Below are 24,648 nucleotides of genomic sequence, written 5' to 3'. Positions count from 1 at the left end.
GTAGAGATGTGCAACTCCACGAGCGGAAGTAAGGCTCATACTTCCCGCTCAGAAATTATATAAGAAGCTCGAGAGGAGTGCAGCAATCAGGTCACTTGTCCTCGTGGCTATGTGAAAGAGAAGTGAAGAAGTGTCGAGAGGGAGCCTCAGGTCGCAAGCCAAGCCAACATTTCAATAAGGGGCTTGGCTTGCGAACTGAGGCTGTCTTTCTCTTCCATAATATGTATGCTCATAATATGCAGTTTTGTTTCAGAATATATAGCAATCTTCTTCCGCTCGTTCTGGATCGCCAAGGAGACTAGCGGTACAAACAGAATCTGGTAAACGGCGCACACTTGAAACCGCTACCTGTTTTTATTACGTCGAACTTTGCCAATCAGTTCGCTTGCTGCTCCCTCGTCATTTCACTCAAGAAGCTACTGCTCCCAAAGGTGCACTCGTTGGTTTTTATGGTTCTAAAAGTCGCTGACATCATGCGCAGATTTTTTCTTTTAGTCCTCTAACTTTCCATGTTTTCAATTTCGGTGCATCGGATGCAGCTGGAATGCGACACTGTAAAATAGATAAGCCAAGGGGAAGCGGAGTCGCTGGTACAGCAATTATTTTTGACATAATTAAAGCTAAATGAAACGACTTGAGCTTTCTCCCAGAGATAGCCGGCTAAAAAATCGGCAGCCAGGAAACTGTTTTGTTTTTTGATTTGCAAGACTTCGAACCTCTGCGAAGCATTTTATTCAAACCCGACCGCACAAGAAGGTATACCTGCTCATATACGCCTTGTACGTACAGAACGAGCAGTACGCCTCGTACTTAGAGCGGAGGTATGAACACACTACAGCAATGCCCACCATGCTGACGGACATCGAAGTTCTGTTGCGACGTCTTCAGCTCTTAAGGCTTGTCCGACACGAATCCTCTCCCCGAAGGCGTCGAGCTTACGCTGTTGTATTCGTGCCATGCGCTGCTTACGTCCAAAGTTTAAGTCCTTCATCGTCTTGTCATCTTCTACCTTTCCTGTTGCTGTTGTTTGCAGCCCCTCTTCCTCTCCCTTCATGAACATCACCCAACAGCGATTTTCAGATTAACCTCTTATACCTTCCTCAGCCGTCAGCCTGTTTCCTCAAAGAACACAGGGCAGCGGTTCACCTAACGACCACTACAGCTGGCCTGTAAGGCTGACCGGAGACTTGTAACTCGTATCAAGTTCAGTTTTTAGCCCTTCAGGCCACGTTATCTCATAGACTCCCCCATGAGATTTGTGGGTCCTTCTTTGTTTAATGTCAGAAAAAGGTGGCCAGCATGGAAAGGGCGGTGTAGTGGGGGTGGGGCAAAAGATTGAATTCCAAAAGAAATTTGTATTTACTCACCGTCAGATATTCCTTGAGGGCTACTTCCTGTGGGTAGAAGAGGTAAAATGAGGAATGGAATGTTGAGCTGATTGCTTCATCCTAACAATCCTAATATCAAAGCTATGTAATAAGGCAATTCCTACTGATGTAAGGTAAAACACACTTGCTAACCACTGTTCCCTTGACCTGCCTAAACGCCAAACTAACTGGGCTGCAGTTGATGTTTTTGCTTTTTTTTTTTTGGGGGGGGGGGGGGGGTGGGGTTGTACTATGAACGTTACAGAACAAGACGAGAAAAACGCACGCCTGCTGCTCTGTCACTAAGGGTGTAAAGAAAAAGAGACAATGGAACTCCAGGCGTAACGTCGTACGTGTGCTCCGGGAAGTATTGGCTGATTCTAAGCAGCAGTCATTTCTAGTAGCACATTATATATGGGGTTTAAATACCCCAGAACGTACGCAGCCCACAATAGACGCCGTATTTGAGGGCCGGGGATTAGTTTCAACCCCCCAGGGTTCTCCTGTGTGTCCTGAGATCGGTCAGTACAGGGCCGTTTTTGGCATTTTGCTTCCATGAAAGCGCAGCTCCGTGACTAGGCAACTCAGTTTTGGTGCGCACGTAAATCGCCTGCTTCATTGAAGACAAAGGTAATAGCAGCAACCGCCCAAACTTGTGTTGGATACCCAAGTAGGAGATCATGACAGGATATAAACGAATAAATGTTCGTCACTTGCATGTATAATGAACAACGCAGCATTGCAAATGATCATAACAGTATTTAAAACACACCTGCAAGAACTCTTGACGGGGAGCTATGTGTTGGATGGAGCTTTTTTTTAATTAGATTTTCGTTCTATGACTAATAACATGAAACGTAATTAGAATGGAAGCTGCGGCAGTGGGTACTATGAACGCAAGTACAAATGCTAAGCTTCTAAAAATAACACTGGCTGAGACATTTATTACAATCATTATTTACCTGTGTGTTCTCTACCCCATTAGTGAGGCTTTCAGGCAACTCAGGGCAAGTGGGAATATAAATATCTATTCGATCGAAGGAATATCTAATCGAAGGATCGATCAGAAATATGAACTTGAATGAGATAATAAATAAAAAGAGATGGAACTTTGGCAACATATTGACGCGATACTTTTTAACAATTGTTTGTTTAGGCACAAAGCCGCCTACACATAAGCTAAACTGGGACCATTCTTATCTAAAATTATCACGACCGGAACGGACTGCTTCTAAGTTGTACAAAGCTGTATCATACACTTCGTTTCACGACCTGTTTGCAGCACTACGAAAGGTAAGGGCAGCCTGTGTCAATCAGGTCGACGCGCACTACATGTGTGTTCCCTACACACCATGGTCGACACGCACTGTGGTCGACACGCGCGTAGTAACACAGTCACGTAGAGTGCGCCATCCCGCCTTTCAGAGGTGTTCCTTGCCATTCGTACAATGCTGCAGGCTGCTTGTGGATCGGAGCATATAAGTGCTATTTGCACCTATATCGAAGCAAAATCAAAATACACACCTAAACGTCCAGGCGTCCAGGTGAAGTTTACTGGCTTGGCACACGGCTCCCGGGATAATTATCAACTACTGTAGCGCATACATCTCCCTTGCCAATGTGACTCCACGCATAAGGAGGAGCCCTATAAACTATTACATCTCATACGACTAGCAGAGAGCGCATCTATGCGCCTGTGAAGATCATATTACGTGTCGTGGACATTTCTTTCTGCACCATTAGGGCATCGCGCTCTGTCAAGTAAATACTTCGGCTAAAAATTTCAAAATGTCATTACATGCTCTGCCAGTGGAATATTTCAGGTCACAGTTGATGGTTTCTTTAGAAGGAACATATCAAAGTACAGCTTCCCCTCCATCACTACAACGGATACCATCGAAACTACGGCATTGGTGTGGCACATCATCGCAAGAAAAAAAAAAAGGTAATTAGTTACTTTTTTTGGCCAGCCCTAATAAAATTAAATAAAGCGACTTCCGCAAAATGGTAAGCTTTACACGGCAACTGGACAGAAAAGGCGACTGTACATTTTCGTGCGACATTTGTCCTTTTGCCGCAAAGAAGGGAAATTCAAGTCCCAATAACTTTGAAATAAATATGCGCTATTCGCGACTAATCACCAGTCATCATTCACAGCCTTTCACTGCGAGGGAAAAGAGGAAGTGGCGAATTCGCAGCTTGCAGATATTGTGAAAGAGAATCAAACAATGTTCTCAATAGGATTTTAACGGCATGTCGCACGTACCAGGTCTCCCTTTGCGCACAGCGCCTGGAACATGCAAACGTCGCTGAGGCAGTTCTCACCGAACCTTGCCTTCACAAGCGACAACTTGAGCTGTACGCGTAAAAAAATTAGAAAATATATAATCACTGGAAATTTCACAACCACAAACTGCATGCGCATGACTGTGAATACTACTTTCTCTGAATTTATTATCGAACTAGACATTTCCATAGACTCCTTGAAATGTAGCCTTGTAGGTCTTGCAGGTCGCAATTTTGTAGCCACAATGCACGCATGCATTATTATACATTAGCCCTTTGTACGGCTAAAATATAGCGATAACTATGGCTTTGGGTACCTTTATTATCGCAAATGATGATAACTTTCCTGTGACGGTTAGAATCTGAGCATTGGTACCTGTTCTTGGAATATACTGGCATAGCTATTCTCTTTATGCTGAATACGTCTAGAAGTTTTTGATGTTTTTTTTTATTTTAGTATTGCAGGCGGTACTAATAGACATGAGAGGCTGCAAAGCGAAAATAACAGCAAATGTGTCAAAAACGCAATCATTAAAAACGAGGTTATGGGCATTATTGCAAATTTTTCATTATTTTCTACAACAGAATCCAACACTCCATATGGAACATTATTTTGAGAGTGCTTGAGAATAGTAAACGAAGTAATATATGGGGGAACATTATGGAGGTACGAATGGTGCCGTGAAATTCTCAGCTTCGTTTTAGAACACTTGTATTTCTTAAAACACCTTCGCTACTTGCACTGAATCTTACCCACACTTTCGTTTCATGCAATAATAACGTTGGTAAAGACAATATGACAGAGTGCCCATTTGTAACGCTCCATTTCGGAGATGTAAAAAAATGAGTGCATGACATATTTAAGAATATTTTTCCTGAGTTGTATTACGAAACCAGCATTCACTTACCTGAAAGGAAGCTTTGATCTCAATGCACAGTGTTACTTTGGTGAGCTTTCTCGTGTTGAAACCTAAAAAAAAAAAAAAAAAAAGACGCTCATAAGCACCGAAATTGTAGATTTACTTATTGAAAAGGGTTTAGCCTAAATGACGTAGTCGTTAATTCAAAGTCTTTTGCTCAGTCTCGGAGAAAGCTCTGAAGTCAATAGGCGACAGACTGGGTTGATTAAGAAAATCGCCGAACCGCCGCGTTTAGTTTCAGCATGCGATAAGTGTGCGTCTAATCTTTTGATCACGTGGTTCCATGAGAAGTTTTTTTATCAGTAAAGCTGTTTTACATATCCAGCTGCGTATTTACATTAAATTGATCAGCTTGAACAGCACACAAGTAACGCAAAGAAGCTCGACTCATCTGCCGTTTAATTCCGGCAATAATGCTGTCAGCTGATAACAGCTCGAATACACCATGAAGTCTTGCGGACAGGTATAAAGGTTTTGCCGTTTAGCTACCATCGTTTCCTCCTCCCAAAGGCTCAACTTCTGCATTATGATTACAATCGTGTTTCAAAGTGATTGGTCTACTACATCTTGTCTTCTGCAAAACTGTGAATTACAGAGAGGCTATTGTGAAATGTTCGTTGCTTCGCATATCCTCCAGGACTCCGAACAGCCTGAAAATGATGAAAAAAAAAAAAAAAACACAGTCCGCCGCGAATACATAGAACCGACAACTGAAGGTTTCTGACAATTCACAGAACTATATTCGAGGCACGAGTTGGAGGGCAGCAAAGAACGGGAACGCGATGATGCAAACCGACATGGCGAGACTAACTCACCACATAGCTCGAGATGGCCCGCCGAAGCTGTGAGAACGGCCAACGCCAGGAAGAAGACCAAGACCTTCATTTTACTCTTTGAATAGGCACCTTAGGGCAAGGAACCTGCTCAAGTTGACTGGGCAGTAAGCCGACTAGTAGAGGCCCTTATACATGTGCCCACCCACTTGAAGCTCAGCGTTGCCAAAGAAGTGTCTTCGTAGTCGTTCGCAAAGGATGATTTTATCTCTTCTGCAACGTCGCCCTTCATGTGGGCAGCAGTGACGTTGTGCTGAGAGTCACTCTTGGAAGAGATGCCTTCTCAGCGGCAAGGTGACACACACGTGGGCCAACGGGTTACCCCTAGATAAACTCCTGGTTTGGCGTCGTGCGATAGGAGTGACGCAGTGGTGATCGTTATACCATCGTTGTCCTCCCATGTTAAAGGTTTTGTTTTTGTGCTCCAAGGTAGATGCGCTATAGTCGTCTTGTACAGCCGCTCCTTCACTATTTCCGAGCTGACGCGCCACTTCAGCATGACCGCTAAGTTGCCCAGGCTGAATTCCCCAAGAATTATGGGGCTTAAAGAGTTACCTAGACGCATGGCATTGCGAGAAATGTATAAAAAAAGATATCTCGGATGTTATATAAATTTTCTTGTCGAGACAAGATTCCAAGTTTCACGCGAACGTCTTAGACAAGCTGAGTCTTCGATTTCGTAAAACGTGAGGATAATTTTAATCAGTGCGTAGTGCAAGGAGGGTCCAGGTTGAGACCCAGAATTCAAAACACTCGATACTCAGCTGTAGTGCTTTTTTATTGTGATATCTTTCTAACAGCAGCTTTTCTTTTCTTTTTGCAGCTTTCTAACAAACAGACGGCACTTTGTTTTCAGTAATCAATGTTATTCATGTTACTCCTCTGTAATATCCAGGGTACCGCAAGGCAGCGAACTGGCAAAATGAAAACAATTGGGTATTCCTTTCACGCACGATCTAAATTGGTCTTTCAAAATAAATCAGCTCATAACGAGTCAAACTGTGTTCTTGGTTACATGGGACAAATCCTGCGATTAGCACACTCATAACCATTTATGTATTTAAGAATTATTCTGCAATATATAAAACTTGTACGCGCGATTTTGGACCCTCATCGAAATTAGCTTCCAACAATTCTCGAAGCAGAGCAGAATCGTGCAACGTCTTCATGGCATATTATTGCTATGTAAGGGTCACTGATCAAAAACTCAGCGCTAACCTCACACGCCTAGCTAAGCGTCGGAAAGTCACCATACTCTGTATTTTCATACGTTCCGCGATCATCCATATCTGAAGCTGATAATGAACTGCGCTTAGCGCACCTCCGGCCGCACAAGCCACGCAAAGCCGCCTACCTTTCGGGAACCTTTCGCGGATATTTGCGCATCTTTTGCCATTTTTCGTTCATGCTGCAAATGTGTGAAATGGCCAGACATGGCAGTAATGAATTACAGTAAGGAAATTACTATAGTTTAATTACTTATTCAGGTAATTTTTAGTGTAATGAATTACTTTAGTAGTAATTTGGCAGCAAAAGTAAATAATTTCTTTCAAAATAACTTTTACTGAAGTGCGCACTACTCCTTCAATAGACAACAAAGTAGAGTGCTGGGAAAGCAGGAACGACGTGCGGCAAGCCAAAGCGAGCGTAACGGATCGGCAAAAGGAGACAAAATTGAACAGAACAGTGCGTCTGAGACCTCGTGTGTAGCAGACTCGCTTAGTGCGGCTATCCCATGGCAACCATTCTCAAAGCAGCAGTATACAGGGCGTCAAGGGATTGCCAAAGGGAGAAATGGTGCAAGAAGTCGGGTTGAAAACTAGTTGGGAGCGCGGTGTAGTGGCACTCCCTGTTTCATCAGCTAGGGCCCAATGGTGCTTGGTTACACTAGTCTCCACGGGGTGAGGAAGGATTGGGGTTGGGGAAGATAGGCAGAAAGGTACATGGGGTGAACTACCGTGGCTTGAGCATTACTGAGCAGTGAGCACAAGGTGCCGACTTCGATTCTTGGGACTACGGAACCAATAAATTACCTAGCTTCTTCGGGCCCGTAAAATGGTGGAGACAGCTCCGGGCCAGCAAGACGCTGGGTTCGCCTGCTATTTCACGATCGTTCGACCATGCTTCTGCTTTTTTTTTTTTTTTTTTTTGCTGTTGTCTTGTTTTTTTAATGGCTGTAGGAAAGAGGGAAGGAATAGCTCTCTGGGGCGGAATTTGGCAGAAAGACGAAAGAATGGCTGGGCTTCGCGTCTAGAAAACAAGTTGTTGTTTTGCTTACTAGCTTTTTGTTTCTGCGCTGTAGCGCCACCACATGCGCTGACGCCTGAGAAGAAAAGGTACCTGGCTCGTGCCGAAGAGAGGGAAGCAGCGTCGACATGAGAGCTTCCTGCCACTCCTGCCCAGCACATCCGGCCCGGCTACTCTCCCACACGTATGTTCTACGACACAGGAAGCACAGCTTGATCTGTCCCGTCCTCCTGTGCCGTCACTTACACCCCTAATACCAGTGACAAACTTTGCCGTCATTCAAGTGCCGGCATGTGAGTCGTGTGAGGCAGCAGCATCGGACTTCATCACGTACCTCGATTCCTCGCATCAAGCGTCCTGCTCATCGTCTGCAATCGCCCTCCATTGCGACTGCGCATCAGTGGCCTCCGCAGCCACCTCGCTCGAACTCCCCGCGCCATGAGACGCAACATCTCTGGTTCGTGTCACAGAGCCTATGGCGACTCAATTTGCCTTTATTATTGACCTCCCGCTTTTTCAAGCCCGAATCAGGCGGCAACAACATGTCAGTTTCTGCCCACCGCAAGTGGCCCGTTCGTACGTACATCACAGCCCACAGCCTCTGTGTTCATCGCGGCTAATTTCGCCCTCCCGTGCTGCAAGCATAGGACTGTACATAGCTCTTCATCACGTTCCCTTCCCAAAACAGGCTCGCCGCAGTGCTTTGCAGCCTCCATTCGGCCAGTTCGTTGTGAGCACAACGCCTCCCCTTCAGCGCCGTCACATGAACCACCGACACCTTGGTGAGCCTACCGCAACTAGCCCGCCCCGTTAAAATCAGTCTTTGACAGCCGACCTTTGCAGCAGGCGGAAGCGAATCAGCATGCCAAATGTCCACGAGAGACAGAACGTGCTCAGTAGCTTGAGATATTGGATGCGCGCGCAGCGTCTTAACGTTTCCAGTCACAACCTCAGTTCTGACAAGCAGAGGATTCAAGGAGCTTCCGCATGCTCCTCAACAGTTCCGCCTCCTCTACCACTACTTTTTACTCAGCCGCGACCTCCTGAACAGCCATTGATGAAACCTGCTTTCCCTTTGGACTACGCCTTGGACACGAAGTTAACATGCGCATATGTGTATAGCTTTCTTCCTAGGTTTTTGTTTTTTTTTCTTTAGAGCAATGCCTTTTGCTTAGACTGCGAGTTTCATTTCCTTTTTTCTTTTTTTTTTTCGACTAATCGTCTAGGAGAGGGGCCCTGTAGCGACTCCCGTGGTATGCTTCGACCGCACGACGAAAGACAAAGTGGATCCCACAGATACCGGAGCACCCACATGCGCTGTAGCGCCACCACATGCGCTGGCGCATGAGAAGAAAAGACACGAGAAGCAGCGCCGGAACGAGAGCTCTCGGAACCTTCCCATCAGCCGGGCGCTGCCGCCGCCGCCTCTTCAGTTTCTCCTCAAATAAATGCGAGCGCGGTCACCCCTTCCTGGCGACCTTCACAAGCATTTCGCCTTCGCCTGAAAGAGCGTCCCGTTGCTTAGCAGCCGGTTTCGCCAACTCGGGCCTCTCCTTTCATGCAGTAGGGTGTCATTAGAATCAGCTTGCCACGAGATTTGAATTCATGTTGCCCCTATGCCACGCAGATACGTTGATAACAGGCATGAAAGTGGGTTCTGCATAAAACGCCGGTGAACTCTGATGCGTTCACCGGAACGCTGGTTGTGTTGGATGCAACGCTGGGTCGCCCGCAGCCACCGTGCCCGCAGCCTAAGCTTTTGCTCCACATTTAGTTCAGCAGCGTTAAACCGCTATAACGTTTTCTATTTATTTTTTTTTTTCGTGTGAGAATAACCGCGTGATATACGAGGTGAGAATTAAAATTCGGCCCTAAACGAACCTGCGACCCGAATGCGTTTGGCTTTTTAGTGTCTTCATACCGTACTTACTCTGCTTGGTGTGCTTTCTTCCGCCATATACGTTTCCTGGTTGTATGTCTTTGCTACAGTTTGCTTTTTTTTTTGTTGTTGTTTCCCGAGTGCTTTATTCGCTTCGGTTTCCAGGCTGCTGACCCGAACGTCCCCGATTGACTCTTTGCTTTTTGTGATGTCTCTGCATGTGAATGAACACAGGCGGGTGAAGTTGGGGAGTGGAGTTTCTACCATTTCTCCACATCGAGGCAGCTGTGCTCAGTTGGACCTACGCTGGCCTGAGAAAATTCCACGCGCCGCCTGAGTTTTCCCCGTATAAACAATTCAGGACGCGGCGTTGCTATTCAATGGCGTCACTTAAGAATTTGTCAGTTGTTCTCGGGGGAAGACTTGGGTCAGATAGACTGAAGAATTCGACCACCTGTGAGTTCGCACCGCATGAAATACCGGGCCTCGACGGCATGGTTCAGCGTGTCGATGAGCGCCAGCAAAAGTTTCCCCATTTTTGTTTTCGCCTAGTCGACTGCGCTAGCTCATTGACCGACGACTGGGTACTGTTTTGTCTCTCAGACCAACACAACGGCGTCAGCGTGTTCGCCCCTTTAAAAAAGCAATTGTCTCCGCCTTGACATCCCTGCGCATCGATTAAGTTGCGCGGGCGATGCGATGTCACCGATCTTGAACAATAAGCATACTTATTTACGAGCCGGTCATCACTGCTCCCGGGTCGGCATCTTGCCTAAAGAGGAGAGAATGCACCGAGAACGTCTCTGTTAGGCTTTTTGTTGAGGCCGCGCAAGGGAATAAAGCGAAATGACAAGAGTTAGGCATAACATAAAAATTAAATTGTTTACCAGGAGACAGGTGCACAGGGGACCCTCAAAGGCTGAAAGTGCTTCGTTCTTGTGCTCATCATATAAATAAGCCTGTTAAGTTCTCTCTAAATTTTGGTCCGTCTTTGTTTCGTCGACCACCACCCTATTTAGCTGTATGTCCGAGTGCCTGAAGCGCGACGCCTTAACTCAGCACCTTGTAACCGTACCCGGTGCTGCCTTAATTTGTTGTTGTGGATAGCGCATTAACATAGGGGTGCTCTAACAGATGTATACTGATCCGGAGCTATTCAATGCGGCTTCACCCGTTATTGGTTTATTATTTTCAAGTACTACTATCATGAAATTGCTTTCGTACGCTTAGTGCGTCACCACTTTTGCGCGGTTACGCCAAAGTCTATAAATTGCAGGGGTAGTAAACAGCAGAGCTGCGCTTTTTGCTACCCCATGTTACAGCACCATACGCATGTGTACGAAGAACTTCGCATTTTCGCCTTTGAAATTGTACACCACATAAGTGCAAACTGTATAGTGAAGGATTCCCGGCGTGCTCTTTTAAAGCGAAAGCCTTTCTAAGCCCATGGTGCGTCGGCACAAAGTGACTGCCGGACGAGTCATAACTAATTGTGGAACGTATGATGAGATGTGAAAGAAGGAAAAATGATGGATAGTGAGAGTTAGAGAGCTTGGTAGAGATTATGACTAATAATGATTTGTAATGGCCCATATGTCTAAAGGAGACTTGTAACGACTACAATTCATTAGAAATGAATAAAATGGTTAATAGCGAGCAGCAATGACAAAAATGACCTACTAATGACTTGTAATAATCAATATGTCTAACAACGACTTGCAACAAATATAACTGATTAGAAATGAATAAAATGCCTATTAATGAGCAGTAATGACTATAATGACTACTAATGACTTGTAAGGATCAATATGTGTAACAACTTGTAACTACTACAACTGATTAAAAATGACTAAAATGCTCAGTAATAAGTAGCAATGACTAAACTGACTTCTGATGACTACTACTACTACTACCAGCCTTTCGCGGTTCGTCTCTTTAGAGATATCTTAAGAGACCCTGTAAATTTCTGTTGCTGCAGGGGATGTATCATTCCAATTAATTCTTGGTTACAGCTGTACATTCGGGACCTACTGCAATGATATGTCACTTGCATATTCAATTCGTGCCATCTGCCTAGAGTTTCAGTGTATATAACACACAAGCTAGTAGGCGAATGTGTCACCGGAAAAAAGCAAGGCACAAGGGAAGCAAGCAAGATGCATTCCCGCTTCAAGCATTACACAGCAGCCTACTGACGAATATAATCAGCAGCCGTGCTGTGCTCGCACCCGTCGCTGTCAAGAGGCGACGAACATAACGCGGCGGAGGCACGCCAGGCGAGCGCCGCAGAATTTCTCAGCTAGTGCAGGAGCACGCGCTGCACTCGCGCAGACAAGTTTGAAGTTGGGTTCCCTTACAGCTCATTCTGTCGAAAAGGTGCCGGCGTGGCTTTTAGCATTCGGAAAAATGACAGGACTACGCGTAAGTCTGCTCAAGAGCGGAAATGGAGAAAGCCACATTACACGACTGTTGTCACTAACCGAATGGTCATTGTCATTTCTACATCGTCACCAGTATCGCTACTATTGTCATTGTCAACTAAATGCGCCGTGATTTTCATTGTTTCTGCCATTATCACTAACTGTATCGTTATTGTTATCTCTACTATCATCGTCACGCTAGACAAGGAAAATTGCGATTTGGAGGGGGATTCTGTTTCAGGTGGACGGACGCAGGATGGAGGCTCCGTTGGAGCGGTAACGGCGACAGTGTCTGATCGCGGAGACCGGATGTTTGCTGCTGACAACCACTAATTTTGCGAAGTCTTCCAACAGATCCTATTGTTTTAAATACTGTTTTTTATGCCCGGGCTCGTCAATAGCGGGTAGAAGATTTGCACGACACATTAACTCGCCTATCAACGCTCCCTGATGTTATCGCCTTGGTTGGAACGCCGAAGCAGCCGTGAGGCGTGTTTTGAGTGTCGGGTTTGAATGAGTCCCGCTGTCCGATTATCGACCCTGAAAGATCAGGATGTGCGCGTCACATTACACTGGCTACGTTTCTGATGAAGACTTACGGTGTGCTTTTGCGCTGTATGCCCCAGTGAGGCAAGTTGCAAAAGAACGGTGGCGTGTTCAAGGCATCACAGACAAAGGTTCGACGACAAGACTGGTGACTCAAAAACTGAAGTCTGGTCTCAAGCTCGAGGATATTTCGCATCAAGTTTCTTTTGGGGGACAAATTGCGCTAGTGGTTGTGCCAGGCAGCGCCCCGCTCTTAGGTCACATAGGCCGAGAGTGCAAGGTTCCGCGGTGTGGTGCTTGCGGCCGGTACGGCCATGAAGGCAGCCAATGCGCTCGTTCGTATGCCAGGGTGGCTAACCTTGTGGGTGGTAACGATTAGACCGAAGTGCTAATGGGATAGCGGCTTGATTCGCGGCGGAGACAGATTTTATTTAACTGTAAGTTCATGCGAACATTTCCGCAGCTCATGAGCCTAGAAAGGCTCTCGCCTTAATAGAAGTGCACTATGTGAATGGAGCAAGCGTGTGATCACTGTACTGGCCGTGTGTTGGCTGTATACAACCTATACGATGAAATCAGTTGCTCAGCCTCCTTGTTGTAAACTTTCCTCCGAAACGCATAAACAAAAATGACTGGGGAACCGCACAAGAATGCTAAATTGGGCGAGTTGGTGCATTCGCATGTTAGGAAACGTAGCGCAAAGAAGACAAGGACAAAAAAAGAAGGAAACACACACGAGCGCTCGTGCGTGTTTCCTTCTTTTTTTGTCCTTGTCTTCTTTGCGCTACGTTTCCTAAAATGCGACTGGGGAACCCTCCGGGTCAATTCAACTTTCTGAATGCTGGAATGCACTTTCGCATTTGCCATTTCTCCTGTTAGCATAATTCATGAATAAGAAAAAAGCGTGAGCAGTATTGTCATGTACTTTATTTTCGTGTAAAATGACCCTTATAATGCCGCAGATTACTGAGCCATTGGACAACGTTGTCAGGCGTACTCTGCCGTCAATTCCTTCTGAAATAACTCCAGGCGGTTGAACAGCTCCACCAGCTTCTCCTTTGCTGGTAGTATTGTGATCCTATTCGGCAAAGAGAACAATTGCATTGTAAATTGAAAACGATGCAGCTCTGAAGTGCAAAATATTAAAGCCCGCCTTTAATGCACAGCAATGTCCGTCTGCTTTCTGTTTAATCTTTAGCAGGCCATTTACCTTGTGGGCGTTATTATAGAATATTACGTGTCCCCTCTATTGCAGAGGATTAATTTATATTTTCAGAGGTGCAGTTCTGCGTATTGGAACCCGCAGAGGGGTGTTAAAAATTGGAGGACATTTAAGCACCGCCTGTAAGATTATGATGAGCGTTATATGGCTCCCGTCCCCCATCTGGATCCTCTTTCGTACACATGCACTTTGCTACCAGGTTAATCACTAATTGTTTAACTGGCTTCCATATTATCTCAGACGTGCATATTATAGTAAATACCACCCGGCATAAATATAAAACCTGCTATAACCAAGTAGCATGAATGTATCTGCGTGGCCTTGTGGTATAGCATGTCTCACAAAGGATCAGATGCACGGTGTACTATTCCTGTCTCGCTCTACCAGCTCACAGGAGCTGTCAGAGTTTACGTCTCCTGGTCATATCACGTGGTGTCGTGACGTCACACAACCCGCCAACCAATTAGTGTCGGATGAGTGATCGTGACATTTGCTCACAACGCCAACGCCTAGCCGAATTTATTGCATAACAGTGCCTTTAAAATTATCGCGTCCAGTTTGCCACACAAAAACTTTTCAAAGTTCCCGGAATACTATTACATATTATGAATTTGCAAAACGTTTCACCTTTGCAGGGTAATTTTCGTCATTTAACATACACCAGTGGTTTCCAGGCAAGTATGGCATGAAAGTTTTGTGCGATCCTAATATGAAACGGTCGTTTTCTTTCGACTCTTTCGCTTGATCAGCTGCGTCTATAATTGTGCGATTCCGGAGGTAGTGATGGCGGGCCCACGTGTTACCCAACAACGAAAACTGAAAACTGTAGCTATTGAACAGAACAAAAACAATAAGATATTGCAATTACGAGCTTGGTTTAATTATTTGTTCCCTCTTGCCGTCAGCAGGAACGGCCTGCCTAATTAGAAGCAACCGCTAGCCAAACGACGTCAGCCGATGCTTTGTTGAAGAACATTTACACACCGACACGCATTCAACGCTCGACTCCCACACGACCCGAAGTCCCCTAGTCGGGCGCACCGACAGATCCCGCCTGGTGTCGAGAGTGCCCGCATGCGAGAGTAAAAATATCATGTCTGGGAAGACCAAGCAAATCAAAAGTAGGCTTGCCCAAGGGTACGGAAGAAAGTGTAACTTACAAAGATAGGAGTGAATAGAGCATCGGGTGTCTCTAAGCCAGCATTCTATCCCCCTTCTTTTCCTTCAGGTGCTCTTACGCCCCTGGTATAACCGCTTCAGAGAGCGAGTGCGGCTGATCGCAACAATGGAATAGAAATAGAAATAAAAAGAATATTTCAATAGGGCTTGGTGCACTTTGTTGCACTGAGTTCGTTCGTTTGACTCCCGCAGGACTCAGGACAGCAGCGTTTAGACGCTTGCTGCGTACCTCATGTGAAATCTTCCTGGGATCCGTCCGAATGCGCAACTTGGCACGACGGAAACGCCTTTTTTCTTGAGTAATTCTTCAGCGTAAAATAAATCAGGTTCCTTGTTTTGACGCTGCGTGCAAACATTTACACAAGAATGAGTTACATGAAGCGCAAAATGTTATGTGGTGGTGCGAAATCCACACTAATACGCACTAAAAAAGCATCCGCGCTGACTTGCTTAATATGCGAGGCATTCTTGCTCCGTTCGAGAACTATTTCCGACCACATCACCGCACTACTGCGCTTGAAACGGTAATATAAACTTTAAGGGTTTGGATTATAACTTTAAGTTACATCGTCTGGGGTCAGAGAAATAACTCAAGTTACTAACATTCTAGTTGAAATTAAGAAGAAGATATGGGCATGGGCAGGACATATAGCCCAAAGAGAGGACAACCTAAGGCCTCTAAGAGTAACTAATTGGATTCCAAACGAAGATAAGCGTAGCAGGGAGCGGCAGACAATGAGGTGGGTGCATCCTCCGCATGAGGTTAACAAATTCGCATAGGTCAAGTGGATTCATCTTAAAGCAGCGCGAAACACAGGACAAAAGAACAGGAGACGACACAAGCGCTTGTGTCGTCTTCTGTTATTTTGTCCTGTGTTTCGCGCTGCTTTAAGATGAATCCAATCCAACTCGCCCAGTTTTCTGTACTCGTCAAGTGGATGCACAGGATCGGGTTAATTGGAGGAAAATGGGAGAGGCCTTCACCCTGGAAGAGGGTATATATATAGTTTGGCTGGTGATGATGATGAAATTACATCGCCTAGAGAAATACTTTAGAACCGTTCGCTTCGTGAAGCTTTCAATTCAAGCCTTTGTCGCCTATGTGCCATAAAACACAACACGACACAACACAACATCAATTTACATTACGTGCGCCCGATCGAAGAGTTTTATGTGTAATGATACGGTATAGTTACGCATCCTACTCGGGCAGTTAGTTATTTAGAACCCAGCGGGTGTTTAAAGTTTCCAGCCATGTGAGGCAACTTTTAGCTATGAAGGAATATTTGTACTGAGTTGAAACCGCATTCTAGTGCAGTGCAAAGTTGTCATAAATTTCATCTTTTTCCTGACGAAAGCGGCCACTTGAAAGAAAAGAATATGGCGGCCTTCTTTTCTATCTTAGCAATTACGCCTTGCCATACATGCGATTGCACATAGCATCGAAAACAGTTCAGTGGGGTATAGGCATGCGTACATCACGGGACCAAGTAATGTATTCAATGTGCAGGCGTCGGCCTTGCCAAGGACCGTTAAATTTCTTTTAGGTTGGTTTTAGTTTTCATTCTTTCGTGAAAAAAAAAAAGCAAGACGCATAAAACATGAATGAGGGCTTGCTATTCCGCTCGTAAACTTTATTTTGTGCAACGGCACGACTACTGGCTGGCAGCGTTCCTAATAAAGGGAGTCAACCTTTTACAGCACTTCGTTCCCCGCCGATGCGAAAAGCGAAGCAGTCGTGTAATGTTCGACATCAGTGCAAGTTAAAGAACCCTAGGTGGTCCAGATTTCCGGAACCCTCCACTACGGCGTCCCTTATAACCCGAGTCGTTTCTTTTTTTCTTTTTTTTTTTGGGGGGGGGGGTGAGGGGGTGGGGGGTGGGGGGGGGGTGGAAAGGCGTTACACAATATAAAACAAACCAAACCATTATTTGGTTCGCGCCTTCTTACTTTTTCAAAACAGTTTGAAAATAGATGCATATAGATAACCTAAGTTTACAAGCAGTGCTTCTCTTTTCGAAGCAGTCATCATTTATCACACTGCATATACTGAGTATTTTTGAAGCGTTCTAATTCATATGCACGCTTAGGTGTTTGTACTTTAATTCTGCGTACGAAGCGCTCCCTTGCAGGCGTCCAGGCTATTGTGGCTAAGTATCATAAAAATTGCAGTGGTGCGCAATTGTGAGAGATTTTCGAATTGCGAATCGAATGTCCTCCTATTAAGTTCGCTGATCGAAACGTATAGTGCACATACAAATTATTCAAATTTAATTATGTTTGGTCGCAAAACATAAATTTATTTTTGAACAGTTAGCATGAAGTTCAATTAAGCAGGACAAACTTTTTATTTTTCTCGACTGCTCTAAAAATAGGATGAACTGAAACGCCGAACAGTTTGCTGCCGTGAACGGTCTAGGCGGGTCGGAGGTCAGCTCAACGAAGTCGTCCATTAGTACGGTAGCGTTCATAAAGCTCAGCTAATATAAGCAGACGCGGAACAGCTAATCCATGTTAGGCTGACCAGGCTTTGATATTCGAACTCGGAGTCCATGGCTTATGCTTAGTTCTCTCCGCTCTCACCTAATGAGTTGCAACTGTAGTTTATTTACTTTGGTCAGTAGCAAATAGTAATTTTTGCAATCTGCATAACATGGCACTCGTCGAATTTAAGGTTATAGGATCAGTTGCATTCAGTGCAAGTTGTGTAGGAAATAAGCAGTACGTAAGGAGTTCGCTGAAATTCTGTCAAGGAGCCCTCCTGGCGGATAACAATAATTTTTCATCTATGTAAAAATTTTCTACTCCTACATATACACACATATAGTTGTGCTTATCTTCTAGTGATGGAGATCTCTGATGCGTCCTTTGATAGCGCTATATCTCCTTAACTTAAAGCTCGGTATGGACCGCAACCGCTCTCGCCTAGCTGTTTCGCACAGTTATTCGCTGTAGGCGCGATTATTCATACAATTAGCTTAGTATTTAGTTCGGATCAATCACAATTAGATCCATATTCGAGTAAGTTTTTAGTTAAACCTTTCTATTCAATCCGATTTGGAAAAAAGCAACATTCGCACACGCCTAACAAAAATGCATAGTCGCCATAAAACAGTTGCTGTCATCGTTTGTTTTCAACTCTTTAGCCACGTGCGCTTCTGCCTCCGCCGCTGTAGGAAGCGGCGCAGGGTGTCGGGGGACAAGTGTCACAAACTCGTATAGTTTCTGTACGCGTGCTGAGAAATGCTTCACCTCTGGTCTTAAAAGGCGAGCATTACTTCTTTCCCGCTGTGTTTATAAGCATCGCCATCAGATGTAAGAGACAAGAAAAGAGAACATTTTGTCCTATAACCTGCGCTTCCTCAATAGCCTTGTCCGGAATGAACACGCGCGGATATGCGGCCATAGATCCTTGCACAGGACTGCAGTAGATGCCCTCGATGGCGTTCAACCTGTCCTCAGCCAACTTGGCCCGCTCCGCCAGAGAGTTCAGGATGAAGGCTTTCTCCTGCGACAAGGTGTTTCAATTCTGTAAGGGTACGGACACACTGGCGGGAGAACGCGCGCGGTGTGCCGCCAGCGGCAGGACGCCCGCGCGGCAGAGAGGCCACATCGGTTTCGCGCGGCGGTCGCCGCGTAGGCCGTGTGTCAGCGCTGATCTCTCCTTGTGTCGGATTGCGCGAGCAAAGCCGCTACTCTTTTTCGTCCAGCAGACCGCATTCCAGTTTCTCGCTGTCCCTCGTCATCTACCGCGATGATCATGCTTGCTCCGCAGCACACCGCTCGAGCACTCTAAACAAGGTTACTGTCCTGTTCACATCTTCCCCGACGTGAATGTTCAGCGGGCGCTCATGTATGAAAACAAGTCGCCTGCGAGATCAAATTATTTGCCGATGATCGCTCATCGGTTGATTTTCGCGTAAAAGGGGCAGTCTCAAGAAACTGTTCCATTATATTCTCTCACTGAGGCTCAGCTTTCAACGCGGAGGCACAAAATGAGAATGCTCGCTTCGTCGTCGATGGCACCGAGCGCTTGATCGTGGTTTCGCCGCCTCAGCCGCGGGAAGTTAACTTCGGTAGTAGCCACGAGATGGCGACACTGGCCAGCACGTCGCTGAGCCGAACGTCTCTCATTGGCTCATCCGACTCGCGGCACGCGGCAAGCCGCTGAAAATGGCTCCTCGACCCATTCGTCGCGCGGCAGATCTACCCGCCGCCGCGGCAGGTTTTGCGGCAAGCTGCTTGCCGCCGGCGGCATGCCGCGCGCGTCTTCCCGCTAGTGTGTCCCTACTCTAAATGGCTTTGTGCTGTTTTGTAGAACAGGAAATACACTGCAGCCCACCCGAACATGAAAGATGACAATAGTCATGTGATTCCATGATCATGTGATTCAGGCAGCCTTGAGGAAGGGTGTGAATTCTGGATACACGCTGATTACAGATTTTGTTTTTTGCTACGGGCATACTTTCAAACGGCGATGCAAATAATTATTTCTCAATTTTGCGTTTAACAAGTACAGCTGTTCATGCGTTGTGCCATCCTAGCGTCCGTTGCTCAGCTTGAGCCTCTTTTAGCCTATTACAAACCTTTCTTTCAGCAATACGAGCCGACAGCTTACGAGGACGTCGTCCATTCAGTCACTCAGACGCTGTGACAAGTTACGTTACCTGCGATCGCGGAGTACGCTGCGACCTGCCCATGCGCCAAACGATGATTTCGCTTTTCTGACTTCTCTCAGTAACGCGGACAATTTAGGCGTTCATGATTCAACTAATCAGAAGCTTAATACACACATAATTTGCGAAGCGGGAAGCGTGTTCAGACAGCTGCATGGACGCGGTGAAGACGAGGCGCATAGTGACCTGGCCAGAATAGCTCAATCTATGCAGCCTCTACAACACATCTACAACACACTAACACATCTCGTTGTAAACGTTTATCCAAGTTTGCCACTGAGGTCACTGCGAATTCTCCATCAGTTGAATGGTGCGAAATGTTCATGCGTGCATGTTATTTCGGGGTTGGAGTGTAAGACGGATCTTTCATTTAGGCTGCTACATTCGCAGTAGCGCCATGGACAGACTCTGCCTTTGCTGAGTGTGCTTGAAAGGCCAGAAACAGTTATGGGATGTACGTTCGTCATGGACTGTCATGCATGGTATCTTAATATTCGACATAAAGCGCGTGGCCGGCGTGACAGGCTGAGAGAGGGAAGGTGTGAAAATGGATTGCAGGGCTGCGCCGACGACAGACATATTTTGCCGAACTGTTCATACGTTGCGCCTGTCAGAGAAACAAAGTTATACAAGAAACAAACAAGCTTAACGGCACGACGTTTCTTGCAAGGATGCGTTTCGATCTCTCTTTTGCCTATATGTTAGGAGCAGTGAGGTAGGCCGAAACACGCTGTTGAAGACTGGGATCTGGTGATAAAACTACGGACGGCATGGCATCCCAAGCGTTAATCGGAAACGGAGCGTAGGAGAGGCTTCTTGGTATACGCAACGTGTTTCTCTTTCCCGTTGCCTTGCGGTGTCTGCGCCGAATGCTACGGCTGCGGAACGACACGACGCCTGGTGAGGTGCACGTCAACCGCAAAAATCCGCGTCATTACGCTGCTATGGCCGATTAGGCACACGCTTTTTGATTTTGCTATTCTGCCACGATTGTTTACGACACCCTAGTAGCGTGTTTTGCTGGTGCGTTCTGCGTTACGTTTATGCCATGCTCGATATTTCCTGAATTAATGGCGAGTCACAACTTCATTCTGTATCGCGCTTGCAATCGCCGTCGTTTAACCATATTAGTTGATTACTTGACCGAGTCTTTGCGGGCTACGCCTGTGCAACTTTTCTCTGGTGCGACGTCTGACGTTCGCTTCAACAGTACTAAGTTGTTCCAATCTCATAAGGCAACTTGAATATCATTATCCCTTAGTCGCTTTTGTGTAGCACACTGTGCAAGATAAGATTACAGCGTTCAAAAAGAAACCTCCAGATTTTTTCCCCTCTTTTTATGAGAAGCAATGATCGGCTTAGCCGTGGCATGTCACCCCTGCGATTTTTGATCGTTCGCTCGATAGCCTACATGAGCCATACTCACCTGGACCACAGGCACCCACTCACTTTCACAGAACGTTATAATTTGTTATAGTGTGTATTCCTTGGTCATCAGAGACGGTGAGGTAACAGCAATGGCTCTGGTCTCGTAAAACGTTTCCTATCTAGCTGCCGTTTTAACGAGTATAAATCGGCTACAAGGCTCTGCATACTTTGCATATTCTACCGATGCCTAAATAGCTCACCTTACTGTACAGTTCGTACGAAGGATCGCCTGGACTTGGGGGCTTCACGAGGCAGTCGAGGGCTATCTGTGACGTCAGCAAAGAAAAATGACAGTTGAACTCAGCCCGACAAGTACTGAACACAAGCGTCCTGCACCTAATATAAACACCCGGTTATTTTGCTATACTTGCAGATGTAAACAGAGCCGGCCTTTTTCAGGCCTCCGAATGAGCATTTGCAACAGAGCGTCGAAAGTATAGAGGGGATGCTTGCAGTCAACGATTGCAAATAATCAATACAACCATCCGTAGGGCACAAAAAGGCAAAAAATATTCAGCATGACAAGGTACCGCCAGACAGATTATCAGAGACATCAAAAGTTTCCCCCTTAACAAAACGGCTGGCTGGGCAGCATCTAATGCCATAATTCTGCATGGATACAACATCTGCAAAACAATTTCCAAATTTGCATCGTTTTAATGTGCTATGGGTTGTGGACACTATAGAAAGGATTTAATATGCATTATGGCGTGTGGTTTAGGGACCTTCTAGCTTCGTGCTTCGTAGTTGCAAGCGCTGACGTCAGGAGCTGTGGAGCAGTGTTTTTCGGCACAGTCAGATATTTTATTACCCCTCATACCTCTGCACTTTTCTCAAGTTTTAATTCACAGTACGAGGTTTTTTGTTGAAGCATCTGAAGAAATGCAGCCAGTATTCGCAAAGTTTGTGCTACATGTGCGAGCTCCAAAAATCGGCGCCTTCTTTTTAGGCTTTCATAATTTTTATTAGTGCGACGGATAGACAGAACTGCTGTACCGACTTAAAGCGCTGTGGTGATACTGAAGAAAGTTCGTCTATATAGCCTAAGATATTTCTTTGCCGCTAACCTTATAGAAAGCAACAGTTTATTTTCATTTTAATCATGCAGGGGTTATGACGAAGTCAAGTAGGTTTCAGACAGACTGGCGTGAGCGCATGACGATTACTAAAATAAACTTCTTGTGATACAGTCGATCCCCCAGAATATTGAAAAAAAAAAAAAATAAAATACAAGCTCGACGACTTCAATGTCTCTACACCACACTTCTGCTAGTATATTGTACACCAGTCTAAGCCAGCTATAAGTATTGAAAGGCTTAACGTCATGTATCATCATGTCTTGTAGTCGCGCTTGTCATATAACTGTACACGGTTGTATGCATAGGTGATATGTTTTAGTATCCACCATGCACTTCTGACTCTTACCACGACTGCAGGCATCATGTTGGCAACCTATGGCTTTAAAAGCACGCCCAACTGGAAGAGATTTAGCACGTATTGGACAATGTAAGCAAAGCTTGAAGGTCTAGATTTTTACCCTCATCAGGGACTGTACATGTTTCGAAAACTTGGATCTCAAGCGCTGCATACTATTAGCTCAGTAGTTTGCATACAATCTTAGCCACAAACACTAGCTGGAACCTCCTATTTCCCTAAAGCGCGATGAAGACAAAGAATGATAACATCGAAAAGTTAAGTTGAGGTCAACGCACAACTCCCTGTGAAATTCTGCATTATTTTCGAAGCGGAGTGGCTAACTTGATTGATGCATCTTTGCTCCTAGGATAGCCTTCACGGGTTTTGGTTCGCTTAAGTGCTAGTGAAGCGGTTAACTATCATCTGGTGAAATCAAGTACAGTCGCGAAGTACAGGATTTCCGCCGAAGATTTCTGAAGGGTTTTGGGAATTTGTGTGTGCTTTAGACGACTACTAGACGCAGTGGGCAAATGGGCTTATAGCATGGGACGATTTCAAAAACTAAAGGACTTCGAGCAATTTTTTGAGACCTTGGCGGAAAACATCCAATGTTGGTCAGAGACCGACAAGAAGGGCACTCTGCGGAGAAAGTGGCGCAATTTACGGACGAATACGTGGCCATCCCAGCTTTAGATAGCATCAGGCGGGCCAAGGCTTCACGAAGAGGTATCAGAGGTAGAAATTCTACCCTTGAGAACAGCGGGGGCTCGTGGAGAAATGGACATCAAAGAATGTGAGTCGCTGCGCCCCGGTGCCTAGTTCGGGAGTAAAGATGGTGGTGGACATGGGGTAATTCTTCAGAGCAAGAGAAAAGGTGGCCCTTAGCATACTATAATTGTAAAGAACCAGGACATTTTTTTTCGAAATTGCGTGACAAAAAGACCAGTATTGGCCTTACACAGAGACCCCAGGAGAAACCATGACCTGAAACCGCACATTAAAGCGTTCATTATAAACTGCCAGGAATGCAGAGTACTGGAGTATACGTCAGACACCATGAATGTAGTCCACCCTAAATATATCACAAACCTATTTACGATACTGAACACAGTAGTGGCTGGGTCGAAGGGTCTGCCCGAAAGCTACACCTTTCTGTTTTCAAACAGCTCGGAATCGCTGCTAAATGAAAGGGGTTGCGTTTTCACTGACGCCAAAGTCCAAGTAATGGCTTTGATTGGGGCTATAGTGCGACAACTCTCGCATGAGTTTATATAGCAAGATCAGGAGAAATCAACTGACACCAACGAACCAAGTCCCGTGGAAGTAGTGTAGAATAAGGAAAAGGCTTCTTCTGAAGTGACGAAACATATGCAAAACAATACTGTCCCGAGCTCAATGTTTTGATTGCGTCTTTCGATCTGTTTCATTAATCTTGTTAGCAACGTTTTAGTTTCTGTTCACTTTAGTCTTCGTTTTTACAGCATGTCATTTTCCTGTTGACTTAATGGTTTCGACGCTGCTCTGGCTCTGGCCTTTAAATTCCTTTATTCAGAACAGATTTCTAGTTATCTACTGGGTTGGGTCTGGCTCTCATGAACTATTAATGGACGATGCTTTGATATGAGGATTTCGTTGCATCGATCGCGTTTAATGTTCTTTTCTGATGCCACGTCGTTCTGGATGGCATTTAAAAAGCTGCTCGTTACTCTCAATACATTTTTTTTTTCAGTTTACCACCTGTCCTGTCAGCTTTTCTATTGGCCTTCGTCTTTTTGTGCTGCTACCCATAGCCTTTATGTGCACCACTCTGACGTGATGGGGCACTTCAGAAGACCAAAGAACCCGCAAACGCACGCACATACCCTCACAAAAAATTTCTCAACGAAGATGATGCGCTACCTGTCCGAATGTAGGAGGCAATGCTTCAGCCATGACATGCTCAAGGTTAGCCTGGTCAACAGAGTCCAAGTTGACGGCCTCGAAGTATCCAGACTGTACTCCTGGTCTTAATAAAATAACATGTTAGGTTTGTTTCGGTCTTTCTGAAGGTGCTACTGTTTTTATTTGCAGCTAGTGCACCAGAAGAATCGGAACGAATTATATGCGTACAATTCTCAATCGGGAAGGAGCACTTCGGTTACAGGATCATAAATAAACTTGACAAGAATTTAAAAACATTTTTAAGAAAGTAATGATTGAAAACAGTCACTGAGGGTAAAAAATTTCTTA

The 24,648-nt window shown here is 45.5% G+C and overlaps 1 protein-coding gene across 1 annotated transcript in view; it reads right to left on the bottom strand.

Moving 5' to 3' along the window:
- Positions 1 to 13,485: 13,485 nt before the first annotated feature.
- Positions 13,486 to 24,648, bottom strand: part of LOC146203958 (alanine aminotransferase 2-like) — a 52,277-nt gene continuing 41,114 nt past the window's right edge. Inside the window, exons 9-13 of the mRNA XM_084603772.1 lie at positions 24,319 to 24,424; positions 21,204 to 21,269; positions 18,252 to 18,407; positions 15,129 to 15,241; positions 13,486 to 13,576 (exon numbers count right to left, since the gene is read on the bottom strand). Of these exons, the coding sequence (XP_084459898.1) occupies positions 13,486 to 13,576; positions 15,129 to 15,241; positions 18,252 to 18,407; positions 21,204 to 21,269; positions 24,319 to 24,424 (532 nt within the window). The remainder of the gene's footprint in view (positions 13,577 to 15,128; positions 15,242 to 18,251; positions 18,408 to 21,203; positions 21,270 to 24,318; positions 24,425 to 24,648) is intronic.

The sequence above is a fragment of the Amblyomma maculatum genome, chromosome 1 (genome assembly GCF_055883805.1).
Source record: "Amblyomma maculatum isolate TAMU_Amacu chromosome 1, ASM5588380v1, whole genome shotgun sequence".
In the NCBI taxonomy this organism is placed as follows: Eukaryota; Metazoa; Arthropoda; class Arachnida; order Ixodida; family Ixodidae; genus Amblyomma; species Amblyomma maculatum.
The sequence above is the reverse complement of the archived record's forward strand: the minus strand, read 5'-3'. Positions and strand labels throughout refer to the sequence as shown.